The sequence below is a fragment of the Notechis scutatus genome, chromosome 2 (genome assembly GCF_049901735.1).
Source record: "Notechis scutatus isolate UNSWTSFEM ecotype Mainland chromosome 2, rNotScu1.2, whole genome shotgun sequence".
Taxonomy (NCBI): domain Eukaryota; kingdom Metazoa; phylum Chordata; class Lepidosauria; order Squamata; family Elapidae; genus Notechis; species Notechis scutatus.
Window position 1 is genome coordinate 163723724 of NC_142010.1, and position 25143 is coordinate 163748866.

General features: G+C 39.6%; 1 protein-coding gene across 1 annotated transcript in view; it reads right to left on the bottom strand.

The window, feature by feature from the left end:
- POLQ (DNA polymerase theta) overlaps window positions 1–25143 on the bottom strand; it is a 60224-nt gene that overhangs the window by 26053 nt on the left and 9028 nt on the right. The window contains exons 6-16 of the mRNA XM_087957241.1: window positions 23285–23501; window positions 15800–15941; window positions 15575–15721; window positions 13732–13944; window positions 10199–10341; window positions 9295–9493; window positions 8174–8313; window positions 7233–7426; window positions 6806–6930; window positions 4531–4774; window positions 419–2724 (exon numbers count right to left, since the gene is read on the bottom strand). Coding sequence (XP_087813367.1) covers window positions 419–2724; window positions 4531–4774; window positions 6806–6930; window positions 7233–7426; window positions 8174–8313; window positions 9295–9493; window positions 10199–10341; window positions 13732–13944; window positions 15575–15721; window positions 15800–15941; window positions 23285–23501 — 4070 coding nt within the window. The remainder of the gene's footprint in view (window positions 1–418; window positions 2725–4530; window positions 4775–6805; window positions 6931–7232; window positions 7427–8173; window positions 8314–9294; window positions 9494–10198; window positions 10342–13731; window positions 13945–15574; window positions 15722–15799; window positions 15942–23284; window positions 23502–25143) is intronic.

Consider the following 25143-nt stretch of genomic DNA (forward strand, 5'->3'; position numbering starts at 1 on the left):
TCTTTTTTAGTTTTCTAGGGCTTTTCAAATGTTCTGCCACTTGGCACTATAGGGCTGAACCTTATGTTAACAGTATCATTCAATTCTAAGTCCTGTGTGCTAATGCATGTGTGCACAAGTATACTGTGTATAAACAAAACATGCTGCATTACGTTTAATGTATATATAGAATTACTAATTTACTGCTTGCAGAACTATCAGTCTTGCTGATGTTTCATATGAAGTACATTTCAATTATGGAGAGCATCTGCTGCCTTAGACATCAGTACACTCTTACAAAGCAATACAATTCTGAATTTATTTCCTTCCAAAATTGTAATTAAATTATCTATTTAATCTGTAATCGGTTGCTTTATAAAAATAGCTTATTAATACAAATTTGGAAATATTGATCTGAAAGCTAAAACAGACTGCTTACCTTGCTTGAACTTTCCGCCAATAGCTGATCTGTGAGACAGGGGTTTTTTTAACTTTTCACAAGCTACAGAGATAGAAAATTTTTTGTGTGTTTTCCATTCTTCAATGAATGTTTGGAAAAGGGTTTTATCATTTGCCACATCAATTATTGAGAAATTATCAACACTGCAAGATGCTGGAGGAACTTTTTCTTGAGATAAATGGAGTGAAAAATCTTCACTTATAACTGAATTATCCTCAAGATTAAGCTCAACATGTTCTGAATTTTCTGATTGATGTAACACTTGTTCCTGTATGTGTAAATCAGAATTATCCTTCTGTAAGAACTGAACATATGGAACTTTATCTGCAGAGATTGTGTTTTTTGCTTTAGTCACAACAGGCATTTCTATGCATTGTGAAGTAGACTCTAGTGGTGAAGGAGGCATTTTGTCCCCATCTATCCAAGAAATACAACTTCCATTTTTGTTCTTTTGATCAGCCTTCCTTTTTGTTACACAATTTCTGCCAAAATCTTTGTGCAAGGATAATTCACTTTGACCAGGAAAAAGGCCAGGAGTTATTGAATCTTTAGTATTCTTAGAAAACACTGAATTCATTTTGTTTTTTGGCTCCATTTCAAATTTATCATTTGAAGGGCTTAACCCTCTGTCTAAAACTTCCTGCATTCCTGGACTCAAATCAAATAAAACATCAGATTTATTCACTTGGTTATCATTTTCTTCTGCACAATCTTTCTGTGGAATTTCACTTATATTCTCTTCATTAGTTTTTAGCCTTTTTATTGTCTTATTCAGGTTTTTAATCTTGCTGTTTTTGTGAAAAGGAGGTAAAACCACACTATTTAATCTTTTTGCTTCATGTAAAGAACTAGTATCTGCCATTATAAAATTACACCCCATTGACAAATTTTGGTTCATTGTGTCATTTAATATAACTTTATTCAGTCTTGTTTTCAATTCACCCGTGGCATCATATTTTAAAGAACTTTTCAATAAAGGAGTGATCGCCAGTGCCTGTGGAATTGTCTCCACAGTCCTTTCACTGTTATCACCACCCTGGGAGCCATCTGTATGGTTAAAGTCTTCATCAAACAATAAACTATCGCTGCCATTCAGATTTGCTTCATTTATATCCACACTGGATAAGGGACTGAGAGAAAAGGAAATATTGTTTGGAAGAACAGTGAGCTGTTGTTCTGTTAAGTTTGGAGTTTGATAGTGCCGTAAGAAGCTGTCCAATTGGGAATCTGGGACAGAAAAACAGTTTGTTTCCAAGCAAACTGGTGTTCCTGGGTATTTCTCAGTTTGAGGCCATTCCAAATTTGACACTTTGCTAAGTAATAATGCTGAATGTGCTTTTCCACACTCAAGTTTATCCTTAACACATATAGCATTTGTTTCCGATATATTAGTACCATTTATACCAATGCAGTTTTTCTGTGTTAGACTGGCTACCGGTTTTTTGTCTTTGATTTGTTGCTTAGTAGCAGTTTCATCTGCCATCTGCTGTTGTAATAGTCTATCTGTTTGGGTATCCAGCTGGAAGCTTTCTTCAAATTCTTTGAAGACAAGATCCAAATCTTTCTTAATACAGTCTATGTTGCTTGAAAAACTGCAGGTATGACTATTCCCTTCATCTATATTTGCAACTTGTAATATCTCATTGGGATTTGTAATTGTATTTTTATCCATACTTTGTTCGAAATGAAGTTCAATGTTAGACTGAAATCTAGTTGCAACATCATTTTTAATGCCTTCTTTCAAGCTTCTCTTCATAATGTCTTCAGCACTTTCCATTGCTTCCTTGGCATCCAATACCTGTTTCACATGTGCATTTATTATATCTCTGTTTAAATTCATACGTTTCTTGGCCCTAGAGTATATGTCATCATTTCTTGCCTCTGACTCAATTTCTTTTATTGGAGCCTTATTATAAATATTTTCTGCTGAATTACCATCCAGCTGCCTCTTATTTTTTTGTTTAACAGATGATATATTTTTAATTTGTGAATTGACACTTGTTTCTGATAAAGTCATGTTGTGGTTATTTTTGAGCTTCCGGTGGTCTTCTGTAACACTTTCCTTTGTGGAAAATGTATGAGACGTATCCAGTAAAATTGATGCATTGGGGTTCCATTGCACTCCCCAAACAGCTAAGTCATGCTTTAAAAGTCTTTTAGCCTCCTCTACAATCAGACGGGCTGCTTCACCTTCAGTTAAGCCCTTCATTCCAGACATCCACATAAAATGGGTATTAAGACGTTCCTTGGCAGCTTGCTCATCTTCATCTACAGCTCTGCGAGTGCTGAAGCAAGCAAAATACAAGCCAGTTTTATTTTAAAAAATAACTTTCATTTTTAAATATATCTAAGGAATTCATACAATATTTCTTTATCTTTGACTAACACAGGAGATCTTTTTAAGCAAAGGGAACACTTGACAGAAGACCGATACCTCCCTTCAGATCACCTATAAAAAAGGAATGAGGAAGAAGGTCTGGTAGGCCATCTACAAAGGGAAGTATCTGCAGGCTTGAGGGAAAGAAGTACTAGAATAAAGCAAGAATGACATTTAAAGTATTACAGATTGAATGAGTTCAGCAATCAGGCAAGCTTTTAACAAAGAGGGTTAATAAATGGGGCAACAACCAAACAAAAGTAAAAAAAAGTTGAGAGGGAATGAATGCAGTCCTTTCAGCAGGCCCAAGAGTGCAATAATTTGCACTCTGATTCAGGTGACCCTGAGGGCACAGATAATCCCACCAAGTTGCCTCAATGACTCTTCCATTCCCCACCATTCAAGTAGAACCAAAGAAGCTTCTTGGATAAGAAACAAGGTTTTCAAAAAAAAAAAAAAAAAGACAAAGTCCAGTTGCCTTTGGGGATGGGAAGCACCTTTGGAACAACCATGAAGAAATCTGAAGGCCCTGAGTTTGGGCCAGTCACTCACTCTCAGCCCAACTCACCTCATAGGGTTGTTGTTGTGGGGAAAATAGGAAGAAGGTGTATTGGATGTTTCCATCTTGAGTTATTTGTAAAAATAATGAAGATAGGATGCAAATAAAAACATTAAAAGAAAATAAAAAATAGCTTATATCACTGATAATTCATGAACTGCATGAGTATAAGCTATTTTGTGATACATGAGTATCACATTGTAGTGGATAAGAAAAGAAAGTGGGAAAGCATGAGCTAAATATTGTAAATTTCAACTCACTACATAGTCAGCAAGGAACAAATCATTAACTCTAACTTTTTATAACATTTTTATAATTTTATATCCTTCCAGAATAAAAGAAAACTCTCTTTGGAATAATTTCATAAATACACATTTTAAACATAAAATGGCAACATATTTATGATGGACTAAGGTATGGATGTTTTGGGCTTTAGAGTTAATGCTGACTTCTGGTGATTGCCTGGATAAGTTCCTGCAGTTTTCTTGGGAAGATTTCAAAAGTAGTTTGCCATTGTCTGCTTCCTAGGGTGAGGGAGGGTGACTGGTCAAGGGTCACCCAACTGCCTTTGTACCTGTGGGGGCTAGAACTCCTGGTTCCAAGTCTGATGCTTTAGCTGCTACACTAAAGTGGTTCTCTGGATTAAGTTAACACTGAAAAAAGAAGATAAGAATCAGTAACCAAGAGGCTGTGGAAATAATTGTAAAATCTCTAATTAAAGTGACTCATATATGGAATTGCTTTTTATATATATCTCATACACACCTAAGAGTGATACTATCTTCTCACTAAAAAGGGATTTCTAGTAAATTGATTTTTCATTTCGTCAGTAAACCAAATTGTGCAAGTAGGAAGTGATTGTGGACAGCAATCTTTCTCTGGGTGGGATGACAAGGATTACCTATTGGTAATTATCTGGCCAAAACAGTGAAAATCAATACATCAGCAAAATGGTTCCAGATTAAAAGGAATAAAATGTCTTCGTTCCTTGAAGGAAGTTTGCAATTATGCTTAATTTGGCAGGAAGAGGGACTTTTGTACTTTTCCTGCCTGCTGTAATCTCTCACTCACTATTATCCAGTAACTTAAGCTTCCTCGGTTACATTACATTACATTATTAGGATAATTTTCAGCAATACCGAAATGTTTTCCTACCTTCTGAATGGTGCTACATTTCTGAGAACATTTTCCACCTCCTCAAAAGTCCCTTTAGCTACATCAGCCACTGTGATGAAACCAGCATTATAAAGAGCTCTAGCACACTGTGCATTTAGCAAAGCTATCCGGACAAGATCACAGAGTTCTCTCTGAATTCCGAAGTTAAGGCGACTCTGAAACTGTGACAGCAATTGTTCCATGTTGTGCCATCCCAGCCGGTTACAGAAAATAGTAATCATCCCTGGAATATAGAAATATACATTAAAAAATATAAACAGAAGAGGAAAAAGATTGAACCTGCCATTCCATATTAGTGAATGATCTGTTGTGGCCTGCCAGCAGCTAACAGAGCTAGCAGCAGAATTGAACATTGAGGAGGTTGGGGAGGAACATGGGCCAGTCCTGGAGGCTGAAGAAGGCTCGGACGAGGGCTCTGCGTCAGAGGCAGAGATGGGGCCAGGGCAGTCTGGCAGTTATCAGCTGCCTTCAGAGTCGGATAGCAATGAAGTGGGAGAGCAGTTGGAGCTGGTTCCCAGCCTGCACATGCGCAGAGCTGCCCAAAAAAAGAGAACAATTTGAACTAAGGGTCGACGTGGGAGTAAAGCCACTGGTGGACAGTGGATGGCGCCTCCCATTGGGATTAAAAGAGGAGCAAAAGGGGAGGGGGCTTTTGCAGGAAACAATTTGTTCGTTGCAGCAGTGTGAAGATCTGTCTGTGCAACTCAGAGACTCTGTGCTGAGTCCTTCCTTGTCAGCACTGCGTTTGAAAATATTTACGTGGCAGCTCTCCAAGATAAATAAGGTCTGTGCTCCTAATTACACCCTTGAAAGACTGTTTGCCAGGCCTTTGGCTGAATGTGAATGAAAGAAATTCACCTTCATTTAATAAAAGGAGTTTTGCCGGGACAAAGAGTCTGTTAGTGCTTTTTGGGGAAGCCTAGGTCAGAACATGATCTGTCTGAAAATTCTCAGACTCCCTTGGTGTATGTTCTCTCGCATTAAATAATCTGTGTTTCAATCATCCAGCAAATGCAGCACAACTGAAATCAAGGAAAACAAACTTTGAATGCACTAAGAATGCATTAATGGATGCCTTTTAAACAACTTAACAAATATTGAGCTTTCAATATTTGTCTGGCTATGCTAATATCTTTCTCTGAATCAAATGGTCTAAAAATAACTTATACTGCATTTATATTCAATCATTACTAGTGTAACCCTCTATCTCCACATTTGTCTTACAATTTACTAATTGTTTGTTTGTTTGTACCTGTTAATGTGTTCAGCACTACTTTCCCTCTCCTAGGTGATGTCTTTTAAAATGAATAATGGGGATTTTTAACATTTACAAAAATTCACTCAGAAAACCTTGTACTGACCAAGAATGAACATTCTGTCTAAAGTGTTAATATGAAGAAAACTGAATGAGTAAGTCATCAAATATTTGTAAAAATGAGTCTTCTGTCAAATGTTTTGTTGCAAATAGTTAACAGGATCGCAAGAAATGTGTTGAGAAAAAAAAAGATGCCCATTAACTGCCAAAGTTTTGAGAAGAATTAAACATGAAGCTACCAGGAACCCATTATCCTCCAGTGCTGTCCATATTCCAGAAAGACCAATCAGCGTGCAATATGTTAGGGAAAAATCTCTTCAGCAGATGTTGTGTGCCTCCAGAGACCCAGACTGGTTGGCCTTGAAAAAGTTCAAACAATTCCACTCAGTTGATGGAAACCTCCCTTCCAATTCTCAGGGGAACACTTCACACCAGCTCCCTTCCCCACTCCAAATGCCAACTCCCTCCTCCCCATTTCTATGGCAGCTGAGGGCAAGCAAGCTGCAAACCGTCCTCTGGAGATCCAACTGACTGTCCATATTCTTTTTCCTTTTCTTTCACTAGAGGATTGGGAGGGGGTTAAGGTTAATGTATCAATGTCAAAATAACTTTTAATCTAAAATGTCTGACATTAACAGATTAACAGATGAACTATCATTGCACTCAAAGACTTCTGCCGCATTTAAAACATTACATTCTGCCTAATTGGGCACAAAGTTACTATTTCATATGTTAGAATTTTTTGCTAATTATATTCTTAGTAACTTAATGATTGATATTTCTTATCAACTTGGCTGTTCATGTTGTTGAGAAAGTACATGCATAAAGTACCTACTAAAAAACCAGTAAATTGGAAAAATGGAAATTGGTTTATTAAACCAGTCTGTCACTTACATTGTTGTTCATTATGTATTTGGACCATTATCAGTAATTTCTTACCTGCATATGTAGCAGCAGACTGTTGCAAAGACTGAAGTTGTCCACGACTACAGCTGTATTTTTTAGCAACATCCTTTAAAGGAATTTCATTTATTAAATCCAGAAGGGCCAAGCTTGTAAAAAATCTGTATTAATAAAATTAATTAAGATACAATGATGGGATATTTCTTTCTGTGAAAGAAAGCAAAGTAAACAAACAGATATTTGATAGAGTAAGTAAAACTGATAAAATGGGAAGAAAAAAGGTAGACAACTGTATCCTAGGTGACTTTTCTATGTGGTGAGAAAAAGATTATAATGGTGCTGCAAAAATAACTCATAAGTAATAATTGTTTCCTGTTAAACAAGCAGAAATTGCTTGAAATAGTAGACAAATTTTGTGGCACTGTTATACAATATACATCAATAAATAAAAAATTCTTATTACCTTTTGTGGATAGCCATTTGCCTATACTGCTTCTCTGTTTTAGCAATGATGTTGCCTTTGACGGAACAGGCCAAAAAACTTTCTTCAATTCCCACAAGTTGTGCTACTCTTTTCAATGAGGCAGGCAGCTTTTCCCACAAGCAAAAGAATTGGTACCAATCTATTTTGGTCCAGTCTTCATAAACAGGTGTGACCTACAAAAGTCCATCCAAACGGAGTTAGTTTTCAAATTACAAGATTTTAATTTATTTGGAGAAGTGTTGAACATTTTTTAAGAAATGGGACTTATGTTGACTGAAATTGTGTTTTACTAACATGAATTCTAATTTAACTCTAGGATGGTAATACATAATATTCATATGAGATTGCCCGTTGTTTTTTAATTCATCTGATTGCTAGCATTAATGTGGTGTGCATTGGAGGGGGAAGATTTTTGGACTCCAGTTAGTGAGTGAACATTGTGTTTACTGAGAAGTATATCTGCAGCCATGTACTTGATTAAGGCTCTGATTAGGAGATAATCTAAACATAGAAATTAAATAAGTTTATACACTAGGACAAATAATCTTGGAGAATATCCATGTAGCTGATGCAAGGCCAAATAGGAATCATGATTTGGAATCATATTGTGTAAGTGAATCTGAGGAATCTCCAGTGTGCAAGTATATATATTCTTCTAATAAATCCTTAACACGTATATGTTGGTAAGATAGCTTTCACATCTCATTTTTGTGTCCATCTCTACCTTCATCTCAGTGCTTTAAGGTTCAGGATTACCTTATACTCCCCTGTTCTTCTTTGGAATGGTGAATAAAAGGGAGAATTCACTTTATTTCTCTACGTTGCATCTAGAGTATCAAACAAAATATGTTTGATAGATACATTAAATCTAATCCAGTACTATCATAAACACACACAAATACACACACACACACTCCTACCAAATAAAGACTGTGCAGATCATTCTCTAGAACAAAACTCTTCATTGCTTTCTGGAGATCAGCAAAAATTTCTAGTGCTGCTGTTGGGGAAAAGGAGGAAAACAGTGTAGCAGAGCCAAGATGTGTTGGACGATAGATTTCTGCCAAGAGAAAAATGAAGCACTCATTATCTTATGCAATGCAACCACAGCCTAGTTTTAGAGTCAGAATATTGATTTTGCTGCAATCAATTAATGTTGTTCATCCTTTGCAAGTTGTGTTTAATTGACCTGTACAGGCCAGGAATCTGAGATAATAGGGTCCATGATTAATACTTTCTGACCTAATGGCGACGAAGTGTATGCTTTACTATGAGTTAATAAGAATAGATCTAGCCATCTTATATAGAACTACAGTCATTTAGGCAAATCAAGCCCAAACAACAGCTCAGTGCCAAATCAGAAAATTGGTTTATCTAGCAACATGCTAGCAAGGACATTCTGCCAACAGCCCCAGTTAGAAGCAGGCTCTTTTCTCTGTTGCTTTTAGAAGACAGAAACCTATTGCACAGTAGAAGAGATTTTGTTCTATTGTACTTCATTAATTTGATTCTTTTTGATAGTTTTTGTTTTTTATTTTTGTTTTTTGTTTTAAATATGGTTTTATGTTGTGTAAGCCGCTTTGAGACGCCATGGGTGAATAGGTGATGATATTAAATAAATAAATAAATAAATAAATAAATAAATAAATAAGAATGCCCCACAATACTGAGTTCTGCAGATCTCTGGAAGGTAAGTAAGGATTGTGAGGGGTGGAACAGGGGGACTAAGCAGGCCCAGTACCTTTGGGATCCCAGCAGGGCAAGGATGGGGAGTGGGAAGAGATAGGAGGCGTGTTTCAGCAACTCTGTAAAGTTATGAAGCCTCCTGGTCATTCTTAAGTGCGAATGAGTGGATAACGTTTGTAAAATTCTTATCTTAGAATCATGGTGGTACACAGCTTATGGGAGGCCTGTTGTAACTTTGAATGGTCAATGAAAGATCTGTTGTACCTCAAGGATAACCTGTACAAATGTTTCCTGATTTACATTTCCTTAATTGTAATTAAAAATACTCAGTTCATATACAAATTAGCATTGTTACCTTTGCCAACATCCGATACTGAAATCATGATGAATTCTTTCTCAAGCAGCCACTTCACACAAGTCTCAATAGATCCATCACAAATGCTCTCTTGCTCTCTCCTATGGTCCTGGAGGTCTCTCAAACTAGCTGCAAGGAGTGTACAGGATGCATAATTCTGGATGTCTTCTGAAGAGCTAGCTACTCCACTTACTATGATCTATCAGAATAAAAGGGTAATAGATATACTTGAAAAAATATTACTTTTGAAAGTTACCTTTTTAGGTTGGTACATATCAGGAATAGTTTTGCATATTGCGTACATTTCAAACACTGACATGTCTTCAAATATGTATTGATCTATGTAACTGTAAATCAGTTAGGATAAACAAACATACAGAAATGTATTGACATTTGATTTTTTTCATACCTCTCTAATCTTGAAGCTATTGGGCTATGTCTTTATGAAATGCCTATGGTATACATTTTCTACAATAAGCAATAAATGTAGCATGAATAAAATAAAACAACCAAAAAGTGATACAATTAGAAAGTAACATCCAGACCCTTTTAAACATATCTGTTTTAATAATTTCCTAAATCCTAACACGGTAGGTTCTTATTAGATTTCAGGGGACATTTAAATTCTGGCACCACCACAGAAAAATGCTTGCAGGTCTCTATCCCCTAATCTCTGGAGATTACTAATACTCCCCCCCCTTTTTTTTTTTTAACCATTTCACTTTTCAGAATCTCACCGTACCTTTTTTTACATGAACAGTTACTTTGTCATTGAATTTATGTTTAAGGCAATTTGAAGAGAATTCCTATAAATGTGTATAGCAGCTTTATAAAACAGTGCAAAATCTTGTTAACAAATAATATTTATATTATGAATGTTTCACTCATTCATTGCATTACATACCTCAAGAATTGCCCTTAACATACTGGAGGTGATTCCTTCTCCCTTGAGGCTAAGCAAACAGCTACACAGTGGCTTCATATCACCGTGGAGCAGAGCAATTCCTTTTGATTTTTCAGAGGGCTTACATACCAAAATACTCTCACCTGTTACATACAATGTCATAAATTAGAAAAAAATTATATTGGTTTAACAAAATTCCCATGCATAAATAATATTTGACTGCCTAGGCTGCAAGTAGACCTATATTTGATAATTTACATTCTTTGTTCCCTAACTATAGTATAATATTTTACATAAAAACTACTCTTCTGAGCATGCTGTTCTGTATTTTAATAAACAGATACATGAAAAACTACAATACGCTTATTTGGATTTTGGATCGATTTTAGTATATACAGTTATGGCTCAAAATTAGCGTTGGTCATAAAATCAGTAAAACATTATCTTTACTATTTTTCTAGTCAAAGCATTAATATTGATCTGGCTGCTGTTTCTTAATAGTAAAAATAAATGACATTGTGCTATCACACTCAAGGACTTAACTGAGGGAGGATCACATGAAAGGACTATCGATGGCACATGTAGATGTGTTGTTTTTAATGGTAAAATTAATAAAGTTTTTCTAAAAAAGAAAAGAAAAAGAAAGGACTATCGATGGCACCTAATCTTCTTAAAGACTTGCTCATGGAAAATAACTTTGATTTGATTTGTTTTTAGGACAGGGATGAACAGTTACTAAACTGCATCTCTCATTTATTTATTCTCCCATCATGGTTGATGGTGAGAAATAATGGAAATTGCAGTTCAGCAACAACCAAAAGACCACATATTGTCCATGCAGATGTATTATTATTCTACTTTGCCTAACAAGCACTCTGCATAATCTCATTTTTTAAAATTATACCTCTCCTTTCCTCAAGGAATGTGATGGAAACACCAGCTTAAGAACAGGGGGCCATCCATATTGATGGTGGTGGTGGATCTTTTCAGCAAGATGGCACATTTCATCTGGATGGCTTTCATTACAGATGAATGGTTTAGAGAGATGCTTCCAGATCACGGAAGTCAATTTAATTCCATGTTTTGGAAGGCATTGTTCTAGCTTTTGAAGGTACAAATCAGTTTGTCATCAGTCCACCACCCTGTTGCAAACAGGGAGGCTAAGACTAACCAGATATTACACCACCATTTAAGGTGTTATTGTACATACAGCCAGGACAACTGGCTGTCACTTACACCATTAGTTGCACTTGCATGTAATTCTACCCCTACATCAATTGAAATGACCCTGTTCCAGGCCTTACAGAGGAGGCACCCAAGGTTTTCACCTGCAACAACAGGTTCTCATCCCTGGAGCTATAGATATTTCTACAGGAACAATGCACTGCTCAAGCACTATTGAAAAAATAGCTAGACCAATTGATAGAGAAGAGGAGGCAGTGAAACAAACAATGATTGCTTGGATGAAAAACTTCGGATACAATATACAATTAGAAGATTGGGAAAAACTTTGGACGAAAAACTATATATTAACAATGGCAGCCACGTACAAAGAAAATCTCTACAAAATGTTCTATCGTTGGCATCTAGCACCAGCGGGATTGGCCAAAATCTACCCAAATTTGAACCCGATATATTGGAAATGCAAAAAGACACCAGGCACCTTCTTTCATATGTGGTGGTCGTGTTCCAAAGCAAAGAAATTTTGGAATAAAATAAGGATTTGGCTGCAAGAAATAATTGGTTTAAAAATAGAACTTAAGCCTAAAATGTTCCTATTAGAGATAATTAGAGATTACAAGACATTGAATATATAATAATACATATGTTGACAGCAGCTAGAATAATGTGTGCCCAAAATTGGAAATTCAAGAATAGTCTCACAGATAATATGATTATAAAAAATATGGATTGTGCAGAAATGAATAAACTTACAATGGAACTGCAGGAGGAGGAAGAAAAAGAATACTATATGGTCTGGGGAAAACGGTATGTTTGGTTAGATAACAGGAATAAAAGGCAATGCAAAATGTAAATGTAAATGGTGTATATGTATGTGTGTATGAATACGGAAAAGTCGATGCCACAACTTACTGCAAAAATTGTATATATTTGTTCTTGTTTGTTTTAAAAGTATATGTAATAACATTTATTAAAAAAGAAAGAAAGAATAGCTAGATCAAGCTAAACAGTCTTACAAAAAGTTTGACAAGTGGGGCTGACAAATGCAGAGGGAGATAATGTGTGGCTGCCTACCAAATTTTTAGCCTTTTCTTAGTTCTCTTAAGGCCCTATGACATGACAACACTGTGGCCTTTCATTTGTAATTGCCACAGTCTATGAGTGCACCCAGTTTTCAACATTCTTTGCTGGTGGAGGAAGCGCCACTAAATACTTTGAAATCACAACAGCATCTACCCACCCCACCCCCACTGATTGTTGAAGGCAAAAGGAGTTCAAAGTGGAAAAATATTGGAGGCAGGGAGGCAGGAGAAAGGAATGCAGAATTTGATTCAGTGGAAGGGCTACCCAGTTCATGGGAAAATGCAAGTTATGTGCATGTTCCAAAATTAATACAACTGTTTTACCAGGCTTTCCAGACAAAATAAGACCTTCCATGCTCCCACTACTGGATTCAATCCCAGAATCTAAAGAGGAACCAGTTAGTGAATGGGTTAGCCATTCAGAGGAAGACCCTATATGGGGAGACATCATGACTGGCAAGGCTCTGCCTTCAACTTTGAAGTCTTCACTTTATGAGGGAAAAGGGGAAGGACCCTTCTAATTGTCTAGATATGTTACAGGAAGAATTACCTGACTGGGTGGATTCATACACTCAGGAGTCCTTTGACTTAGGTGGCTCTTCTGTCACATCATCGCTACCTATCCCCACTCCCCAGTTCCCACTGCAAGGAAAACAAGTGAGCTCCTTTTGGATTGTTTTTGGATCATGGAGGGACTGTTTAGAGTGGGGCTGATGTGTTGGCCCCTCAAAGAGGAGTAAATCGACATTCCAACGTGAAGTTGATTTGGGGGAGAAAACATCTGAGAGCAAACCCTTAAAACTATGTCTGCCATTTCCCAAGCAAAGGCAATCAGTCTATAATATTTTTGTAAATGGGTACTCAAGAATAAATGAATTGCTTTGGCCTATTCATGAATTTGTTCTAGTTGCTCGTGCTTGACAGGGATTGAAAAATGGCTGAGAGAAAGTAACCCTCTGAGCTCTATTAGTAAGTGGGACTTAAACTTGGGTCTTTTAGATCCTGAAAGCTAGTGAGTCAAGCTTTATGATTTACTGTTTTTCAGTGTTAATAGAAACGTGTTTTCTACTGTAAAGACGATTCACTTTTTTTGTCTCTGAACCATTACAGAATTGTAAACATCATAGAAAATTCTATAACTATCTGGGTCATTGATACATTTTAGGATAATTTATTCTACAAGAAATGTTTTGGACTTTAAAGTATTATAAAATTCACTGTTGTTCTATTTACAAACATAAACAGATAAAGGGCTCTAAATGCATTTACCTATAGTATCTACTCCTTTCCTTCCAGCTCTTCCAGCCATTTGTTTATATGTCAAGATATCCAGCAATCTGCTACCAAATACAGGAGTTCGGATAATTACCCGACGTGCAGGCAGATTTACTCCCGAAGAAAGTGTAGAAGTTGCTATTAAAACTCGTAGGACACCTTGACGGAAAGCTACTTCAATTATGTCTCGTTCATCAAATGTCAAACCTGGAAAATATTTTAAAATAAATATGCATTATAAGTTTAATATATACATTTCATTTTCATTAAAAATTTCAATTAGTTTACAATAAAATGGTAAAAATGATCATTAAACTTATCAATTAAACATTAAAAGAATTAACAATAATGGCAGAGAAAACAAACAAAAATATCCCACCCTGACTGGAAGCCTCCCTACTCTTGATCATGAGATCATTCCAAAAAACACCCTCTTCTATACAACTGCTACCTGAGCAATGGCAACTCTTGACATCCACAACAGAATCGTTTCGTTCAAGCCCAGACTAAAAGCAACTCAGATGAACAACTCAGATGAAAATCAAAACATGCAAATCTTTACTGAAATTAAGCACACTGAATATTCCTAATCAGGAAATGTTTGAGGCAAATGTAATTGAAAAGTTTGTTATGCTGTTGGAGATGCCCAACATTTGGTCTTAGATTTTGAATCCTCTGTCTGGAAAACAACTCCTTCCTGCCTTTAATTTCAAACTTACTTCAAAAATGTGTGCTGTTCTTAACATCCCTCACTAACCTCAACTTGTTCTGAGGTTTTGCTTTTCTGATACCTTCTATATTTTCAGAATTACTTCCATGTACTTTCTTTAGTGACACACCCCTCTTTCCTTTTTTATGTATTGTTCTTTTCAATTTGTAGATATCCACTTAATGATTTTTCTAACCACATTAGTTTTTACTATTTTCCATTTTTTTCCTTCTAGGACATTCTTTTGTGGCTTTATTATCTCTCTTTTTTTGGTATCTATTTTTTGTTCCTTTTAAAAACAACTTTGGCTACATGGAATCCTACTTAATAATGTCTGACTTAATTAAAGTGTACAGTCTCAAGGTACATACCAGTACATGCACAACATTTTCTGTTAATACTGATAGTGCGTCTTCCTGCTTAAAATTCTTACAATTTTCTGAACTGCTTATTATGTTCATGTCAAAACCCATGTGATTGTCTGTGCAGAGTCACATGGGTTTTGACATGAACCCTGCCTAGTAGTAGTTGTTAATTTTGTGAAGACTAGGTGGCATTAGAACAAAGGTCACCAGTACTGATACTTTTATTAGTTTTGGTTAATGTAATACAGATCCTCTTAACAGTGCTACCAAGTTCATTTCCTTGGATTTCTCTTCAACATGAATTATTTTTAACATGCAAGGCAATTCTTCCTCAATTTCTGTTACTTCTGTGGTATTTGAATGTCTATTCCTTCAATTGGTCTATTCTAAAGTAATCATCAGAATCTTCTGATTATATTCAAATCTGTTATTTTATCTCAAAATTTTTATTATTAAAATATAATTATATATTATTTTATTATATAGACCACAATAGCCACAATTTATGCCAACATTTTTTCCTATATTAATTTAGTGGCTTCATAAACTCAGCATAATTACTAACTCATTTCCTTCTACCTGAACAGGAGTTTATCTGAAATTTTTTACATCTAGTTTTATTTCCAATCACCAGTTTAAGGCGTACAGATCAAACTCAATGTGTTTTAGAAATATTCTTTTCCATCTTCACTTGGTTACAACCACGCTAGAAATTTCACTCTATCTCTGCACATATTGAGAAGTATGATAACAAAAAGTGTACCTGCATGGTGAAAAGCAACTCCCCATTTGATGGTCCGATGAAGCACACTGTCCAAGCCAGAAGGAGACCGTTTTAACTGAATCAACAACTTTTCGATCCCTTCCTGGCACAGTTTAACTGGTGAAAGGGTTGACATCTTTTGAAGATCTTTAGAAAGGAAAACAGCCTTAAAACCTTATGCTTTCTCTCCAAATCCCTCCTCTTCTTCAATCCCTCTTGACTTACTCTTTTGTTGAATACTGCAGAATTCCCTGGCAATGATGTCTGCTAATTTCTCACACCAATTCTTTGTTGGGCAAAATACAAGAACTGAATGGCCATCCTGAATTGTCTCATAACACAGAGTCACCACATGGTCCTCATCTCCCTAATTGTAGAAAGTGACAAGTACATATTAGGGCTATGGAAACAAAATGGAAGGTTTAAATATAAAATTCTTCAAGACTCAAAAGGATTAGGATTGCCCAAATTGTATTTGTAAAGTGTATTTCGCAGCCTGATATTTGGCTTGAGGGTGCTGTTGAGAAGTAAAATAATATTATAATTAGAAGAACACAAACTGAGGTTTGGATGGCTTTAAGTTAAAGCAAATGTAGACTTTAAAAATAATGCTAGGAATGCCATAATACAAATATGGAGTAGTTATAAACCCAGGCTGTGTCCAAAAATGTCTTTATTGATTTCAGCAGAAGCATTTTATAGAAAAGAAACAGTGAGCAAAGACAAATAGTCAACATATCAAGATTTGCTAGTACAGGACTATGTAGAACTTAAGATGAAGTCAAAGAACAGTTCACTACAGCCGGAGTTAGCTGTCAATGGTTTTCATATATATATGAAATGAAGAATTTTTTTTAATATAGATAAAAAATAATTGGAATTTAACAACATAAAACAAAATTTGACAATTGATTTGTTTGCAAATGATGAATATGATTGCTAGGATGTTTAAATATTTGTTGATATTTGAAACAGAAGAACAAATTAACGAGTGCATGATAAAATGGTTAAGAATAATGGTTATAAATAGATAACTTGTAACTTGTTGGGTCATTGTTTCAGAGATATTTGCTTACCTACCTTGTACTCCCCAAACACCCTCTTATGATCCTTGATGCACCTTGCTTGCAGCTCCCTTAAAACTTTCTGACTCACTGGTGTTTCCCATACAGCCCCTCACTTATACTTCCTTATCCATATACTTTTCCTGACCAATGCCACACACTGTACACTCTCCCAATTTGTGTAGGAGGTACTGCACAGGTTAGGAAGCAGTATGGAAGTCCATGAATTGCCATGTGGGACAGGGGTGGAAATGATGTGAAGGGGTATGGGGCAGAGCAGAAAGGGTGCATGTGTGGTGAAGTCTGAGTTGGAGACTACATGGAGCGTGGTATGGGCTGGGTGCATATCATGCTTCATGTGGGAGGTGCTGCACATGCAGGGAAGTGCAGTATGGGTGTACAGTAATGTGTAATGTGGAAGTGCAGCATGGAGCGAGCACAGAGAGGATTGGGGAAATTCTGCAGATGGGGTAGACTTTGCTTCTGGGAAACTGGTAGTGAATGGGCGTTGGAAGTTACCGTGAACGCCCTCTCTATCTATGCTGCGAGAGAGCCCAGGATGGCTTGACTCCTTCCTATGACGTCATAGCTGAGTCTGTACTAAGATATAAAAGCCAGCCCCCGGGAGAGACCCCAGCTTTGGCGAAGATACTTGGCAGACTGAAAGGTGTCTCTGAAAGCCCAAAATAAATACAGAAATATGTCTTACCCTCTCCGGACGAATCAAGGGAGGGGCTGGGCTCTCTCGCAGCATAGATAGAAAGGGCATTCACGGTAACTTCTACCAACGCCCATTCTCCTCCATGCTGCATCGAGAGCCCAGGATGGGACATACCAAAGCTTGCATGTCCACGGGCGGGTCCTCGTCTGGCTCATCACACCGACTGTGGAACCACTCGTTGAAGCACCTGTCTGCCGAAGGCTGCAGTCGCCGAGGCAAAAGCATCCAGATGGTAGTGTCTGATGAAAGGAGACGGGGACGTCCACGTGGCCGCACAACAATCTCCTCCAAAGAAGCTTGGGTTGCCCAGGCAGCAGAAGTGGCCGCGCTTCTGGTAGAGTGCGCCGTCAGACCTCGGGGAACCGGAAGGGCCGCAGCTTTGTAGGCCTGCTCAATGCAAGACCTGACCCACCTGCTAATAGTAGGAGAAGAGGCCTTGTGCTCCAAGTGAGAAGGGAAAAAGGAAACAAACATGGCTTCCGACTTCCTGAAGGAGGAAGTGCGCTTAATGTATATTCTAAGAGCCCTTCTTACGTCTAGCGTGTGCCACTGCCGCTCTAAGACATGGTGCAGGAGAGGACAGAAGTCAGGCAAAACAATGTCCTGGGACCTGTGAAACCAGGTGTTAACCTTCGGAATAAATGAGGGGTCCAGACGAAGAACAACCCTATCATCGTGAAAGGAACAAAGGTCCTGTCTGATGGAAAGAGCAGCAAGCTCGGAAACCCTCCTGGCAGAAGTGATGGCAACAAGGAACACCACCTTCAGAGTCAGGAAACGGAGAGACACTGTTCTAAGGGGTTCAAAGGGGGGCTTTGTAAGGGCATTAAGGACCAAATGAGGGTCCCAGGAAGGATACCTGTGAACCACCAGAGGGTGCAGGTTGGAAGCCCCTTTCAAAAACCTCCTGACTGAAGTGTGATGGGATAAGGAAGGAAGCGAACCCCATGAAAAGACTGAGAGGGCCGCAACCTGCCTGCGTAAGGTGTTGGGGGCCAAACCTTTCTCCAGCCCATGCTGAAAGAAGCTAAGAACTTCTGTCAACTGGGCTGAAGCAGGAGAAAGACCCTCCCTGAGGCACCATCGGGAAAAAGCCTTCCAGGTGGCATCATAGATGCGCCTTGTAGAAGGTTTGCGAGAAGCCAGGATAGTGAGGATGATCTTTTCTGGAAGATCAGCCTCCTCTAGCCGTTGCCGCTCAAGTGCCACACGGTCAGCTTGAACCACTGGGGCTCTGGGTGGAGCAGGGCCACCTGGTGAAGGGAGATTAGATGGGCAGGGATCCTCCAAGGAGAAGCCACCAATAGGTTGACCAGGTCCACAAACCAGGGCCTCCTTGACCAATAGGGTGTCAGGAGGAGGAGCTCCACACGTTCCTCCAACATCTTCCAAATTACTGCCGGAATGATGGGAAGCGGGGAAAGGCGTAGAGGAGACCCTTGGGCCATCTGCACTGAAGACCATTGGTCCCCTCCGCTCCCTGGCAAGGAAACCTGGTGAAGAATCTGGTGACTTGGGCGTTTTGAGGAGTGGAGAAAAGATCCGCCTCCGGTGTTCCGAATCTGAGGGAAAGATCCCTGAATAGAGATGGAGGAATGGACCATTCTGCCTGGTCGACTAGGCTCCTGCTGAGCCAGTCGGCCTGGGAGTTGTCGACCCTGGAGATGTGGTCCGAGATCGATAACAGGTGTTTCTCTGCCCATAACCCCAGCCGTAAAGCCTCTCTCATGAGGGCTTTGGACCTCGTCCCCCCTTGCCGGTTGATATGAGCCTTTGCAGCCATGTTGTCCATAAGGACTAGAACATGAGAGCCGGTCACTGATTGCCTGAAATGCTTGAGAGCCAGAAAAATGGCTCTGAGCTCTAGCCAATTTATTGGAAGGGTCTGTTCCGATCTGGACCAAACGCCCTGAGCTATCTGGCCCTGCATATGGGAACCCCAACCCAGGAGGCTGGCATCGGTGGTTATCACTAGCCTGTCTGGGTCCCTGAACAGGAGTCCCCTCCAGATAGATGGGGAATGCCACCAATTGAGAGATCTCCGGATTTGTGGTGGGAGTGGGACCTTGATGGATGAGTGGCTGGTTCCTGCTCATTGGTAGGGAAGCAGGAACCATTGGAGGGCTCGGGAGTGGAGCCAAGCCCACGGGACGATGCCAATACAGAAAACCATATTCCTCAGAAGTTTGGACAGCAGCGACAGGGGGACAATTTGATGTTGCTGGATCTGGCTGATGATCTCTGCAAGGCTCTTTCCACGAGCTGGGGACAGGAAAACCTGGCATGACATGGTATCGATGACTGCTCCCAAGTGTTGCAATTTGGTTGTAGGAGAGAGCTGGCTCTTTTTGGTGTTGATGGAAAATCCGTGGCTCTGGAGGCATGACAGGGTAATTTGCAGATCCCAAGGGGCCGCAAGGATGGAAGAGGAAAGAATCAAAATGTCGTCCAAGTAGCATTGGATCCTCACTGGAATAGAACACAGAGATGCCACCAATGCTGCCAGAACCTTTGTGAAGACCCTTGGAGCCGATGAGAGGCCGAAGGGAAGTGCTCGATAGTGGTAATGGGGATTCTGATAACAGAAACGGAGAAACTGGCGATGATGAGGCCAAATTGGGATGTGGAGGTAAGCCTCAGTGAGATCAATGGAAGAGAGGAGGTCGCCCTCCCGAACGCTCTCTAAAATAGAATGCAGAGTCTGCATTTTAAATTGCGTGTATTTTACAAATTGGTTGAGAAATTTTAGATCAAGGATGGCTCGCCACCCCCCTGAGGCTTTGGGAACGATGAAAAGGCGAGAGTAAAGCCCACGTCCCTGTTGAGACGGGGGAACAGGTTGAATAGCCCTGATTTCAAGAAGTGCTGAATGGCCTGATTCATGAGGGCTTGCCTGGAAATGTCCCGAGACACAGGACAGACCAAAAAATTTTTGGGGGGTGGGGTTAGGAAGTCCAATTGTAACCCTGACCTAATAGTGCTGAGCACCCAGGCGTCCGTAGTTGACTCCTCCCATTTGGAGGCAAAGAAGGCTAGGCGACCTCCGATGGGTGGGGAGAACGAGGGATTACTTAGAGCGATGGAAGGAACAACCTCCTCCCCCCGAAAGGACCGTTTACCAGTAGAAGGTTGTTGCCTGCCAGATGTTTCCCCCCGTTGGTCTTGGCGTTGGGAGTATGGCCTGTGAGAGCGGGGGAAGCGAGATGAGGTCTCTGCTCGGAAGGCAGGAGGGTGATAAGGAGCAGGGCGATAGTCGGCTTTCTTCCCAGAGGAAGAGAGAATTTTATGTTTATCTCTGGTTTCGATGAGATAAGGTTCCAGAGCATTGACAAAAAGCTTATCACCTGCGAAAGGAACTGAAGCCAGCTTCCATTTTTGGCGTGACTCCACCTGCCAATTTTGGAGCCATAAAAGTCTTCTTGCTGCTACAGAAGATGCCATGGCCTTGGATGCAAATTTGGCGGAATTGAGAGTGGCATCCGCAGTGAATTCCGCTGCTGCAATAATCTTATTAAGGTCTTGGTGAGACCGAAGGTCAGAAGCAGGCAATCTATTCTGGAGTTGGTGCAGCCACCGTATGGATGCCCTGGTGAAGAAGGATGCTGCTGTTGAAGCCCGAACAGCCCAAGCAGCAGCCTGGTGATTGCGCTTGAGGGTCTGTTCAAAACGTTTATCATCCGGTTTCAGGATATCTTCTGGCTCCGTGGGAGTGCCAGAAGATGAGAACAAGGCCAGAACCAGAATGTCAACAGAAGGCACTGCCAGGGCATTGTCCAGAGCTGCGCTGACATTGTAGAAACGCTTATCTAGAGAAGATGGGCGAGGTCACCTGCCGAAAGAGAAGCGCACTGTTCCTTGACCATGTTCAGGAACAAAATGGGAGAAGGCAAAACCTCTGCATGCACTACAGGCTTGGAGAAGAGCGAATCCCCTTGGCTAGAGGGATTTCCTTGTGGCTCGGGAGCCACTTCCTCTGGCGACAGCTTGGCAGTGACCAAGGCCTTGCTGAGTAATGGTTTAAAGAGAGTAGGTTTGAAGACCAATGCAGAGGATGTCTGTTCTGGGAGAGAATCCTCTTCCTCTGAAAGATTTTGGTCAAAAATCTCATCCTCTCACTCTGAATGAGAGGAGTAACTGTGTTCAGATGGTGAAGGCCTTCCTTCCTCATCAACCTTCTCCCATTCTGTCGAGAAGAATGGACCCTGAGGTCCTGAGGCCTGTGTAAATCAGGATGATGAGGCAAGGAACTTATAGATTGAGAAGGGAGGAGGGCCTGAACCCTTTCCAGAGGTTGAAGAATTTGCTTGAAGCCTTCAGCCAATCCCTGCCTAATGGCTGATGAGACTACATCTTGGATATCCCTTGGTCTATGCTCAAAGGTAGAGGCAGAAGGCCGAAGGCCCGCTGCCGTGGGAGTGAAGGTGGCTTCAGGCCTAGATTGAGGAGAGGTTCGAGGCCTGGAGGGAGGGGGAGGAGCATAGGGCCCAGTAGCCTGTTGGAAATAAGGCCCAGATCTGCTTAGATCCTGAGGATCATATTGTACTGCAAAAGCCTCAGGAGACCAGGATGAAGGATGGAAAGGCTCATAGATAACTTCTCCTCCCCTGGGAGGGCTTGGTTGGGGCCCACGAGTATCACCTGAAACATGCTGTAGTTGCACTCCCTTCTGTTGAATAGTTCTGTTGAACTGCCTCCCTAGAGATGCATGTCTACACTTCTCTGCCCTCAATTCAGCCTGAGTTGCCTTCTTAGGGGCTAGAGCCTTAGCTTTGATTTTAGCAGCCACCTCCCTCTGGACTGATTGGGTGCATTGCCTACGTCTTTTTCTCCTATTGGGCTTAAGAGACTATTCCACTGGGGGGGAAAGTTCTTCCAGAGCCTTATCTTGCTCCATTTGTAAAATAAAGGCTCTTGCGTTGGAAAGAAGCTGTTTAGAAATTTTTCTATTAAGCCCCTTAGGGTATAAATGGCCCTCGGGCTTACAAAATGGCCGCTCGCCTCATGGTGGAAGGCTTGAATCCAAGATGGCCACTCACTACAGGAAAACAGGCTCCAAGATTGAAGAATCGCTCCTTAGGCTATACAGAGCCCCGAGCGAAGTCAGGAGCACAGAGCTCTGTGACGCTGCTCCCAACATTGCAGGAGAGAGAGAGAGAGAGAGAGCCCTGCTCTCCTGGAAGAGCAGTTGCCCAAATCCCTGGGAGCTGCTTGAAGAGAGGAAAAAAGTACTGAAGATCGCTGGTGATTGCTATCTAACAGAATGCTTTCAGAGACACAGCTACTGACTGAAAGGAGCTGAGTCAAAAGCTGGGGTCTCTCCCGGGGGCTGGCTTTTATATCTTTGTACAGACTCAGCTATGACATCATAGGAAGGAGTCAATCCATCCTGGGCTCTCGATGCAGCATGGAGGAGATCATCAGCAATCATTATCAAGTTTACACTTCCTGCCAATTTCTCCACTAACAGGAGGAAGCTGTCAGGGAGCAATGGAAATGACGATCACATAAGTATATATAGTATACTGTATATAGTAGTGTATAGATATGAATGGACCGATGGGAGAGAATGTTAAAAGGACTGAAATTCACATTCTGAAATTATTTAAGAGATAATGTTTACACAATAATGTGCTGTTGGCTTATGACACCAGAGAAATTATCTAAAGTGCATATAGGTGTTTTTAGTCAGTTATTGGAAATGTGAAAAACATACAAGGTTATTTTACATGTGGGACTTGTGGAAAAGTAAAAATAAAATGAATACAAATACATATAATGATACAAAGAATTTTAAAGATAAACATTCAGATGAAATCAGAACTTCTTTTATAATAGTATAGGCATATTAATATCCATAAAATGTTGCCATAATTTTATATAGAAAAGTGGCATTGTATCAAACTAATTTTTAGTATGGGCAATTACCTTAATATTTAGTACAGGTTGAATTTCTCTCACAACTGCATTTGAAGAGTCATAAATCTTGTTGCCAACTTTTACTTGTTCCAGAAGGGGTACTGGACGGAAGTCTGTGTGGTACAATTCTGCATTTAGCCAGGAAGCCAGAAGATCCAAGTTGGGAAGGGTGGCACTCATTCCTATGATTTGTATTTTATTACAAAAAGGCTCTTCATTGTTTGGTCTGCAGGAATAAACAAACTTATTTTGAATTTTGAAAACTGAATCCACTGCATAATTATTTATAGAATTTATTAACGTATTAAATCACATTGATATGACGGTCAACAGTTTTACAAAATGAATTCTGTGTCTATCAACAATTATTACTTCCTACTGACAGGGGAGCATAGATAATGGAGATGGATTTATGTACCAGTATTATCAATTTATATTGCTGCCTACCCTGCAATTACAACACTGGTTGGTATACACTGGGTTAAAAAATGAAATCAGCAATTACTAATAAAATAATATTGTCAAGCACAAGCCCAACTCAACCATAAAGAATATAGAATCATACTGACACAATCTCCTAACCTCCAGAACTCGTACCAAGGGAACATCTGGTCTTCAAGGACTTAAGAAATGCTACCAAGATCACGGCCCTGCAAATCCCAGAGCGCATGGTGTTCCAGAGGGCACACATTATAACAGTGACAGAATGTTTCCTGAGTCCTTTCAAAAGGCATTGGCTAACAGAGAGGGCTGGGGGCAATGCCCAATCTATTGGACATGGGAAGAAACTATCATGGAGAGTTGGTTCTGAAAACAACTTAGCTGCTATCACAGGGAGCTATATAGACAGCACCTTGAATTTCACTCAGAAGCCCAATGAAAACCAATGTAACTTATGGAGGAGCAGTGTAACATGGAATCAACTCCTATACTGCTGCGTTCTGGAGAGGTTGCAACTTTTGAGTGATCTTCAAAGGTAGCCCTTTGTAGAGTGACCATAGGGTGCAAAACTTGAAGTCTTAAACTTCTCCCCAAAACTTTCTACTAGCCTACTTAGTAGTTTAGCAGTTTCCTTTACCTTTACACAACTTCCAGAGTACCACTCTTTTGGCATCCTCTCCCTAACCGTGATGTAAGAGAGAACAAAACAATTTTTTAGCAAGGCTGCATTAGAAGAATACTTACCCTGCCACAAGTCCTCATTGTGATGCAGAGGTTTCCCAGGAGGGATTTGCAAAGAACACTAGGAGTATATGCTAACAGCTTAAGCAATCAACCTTCTATATTAATTGGGCAGCAGTGATAGGAAAGATGTTGAAAGCAGCTCATTTTCATGACAATGGCAAAGTCATTTCATACTGCTTGGGAGAAGGCAGTATAATACACTACTAATTTACCAAGAAAACTACTTTAGATAAGATAAAGCAATTAACAATATAAAGTTGCGTGATAAACCCTTCGGGTTAGATAGCACTCAACATGCTATTGAGGAACATGCTAAGGTTGGAGTACTAATGATGCTACGAAGTAGCTAAATTAAAGCCCTTCAGTTGCTAATGTTGCCACGCAAGAAAAGAAAATCTGCAGCTGCAAAGATAGAACTAAAGTGGGGAACAAGGAACGTATTTTAAGAAGCATAAAGATGGAAAGACTCAATATGGAGAAAACTGACAAAATATTGACATTTTAAGTATCTGCAAATTGAAAAGGCTGGAATTGGATATTTTCAGTCAATCATACTGTTTATTACTCAAGACACACAAAAAACCAAAGGAATAGTGTAGACAAATATACAAGAAAAATGTATTGCTTATGTTGGAGACTACAATGCCAAAGTTAGAAACAACAAGGAAGTAAGTGTAATTGGA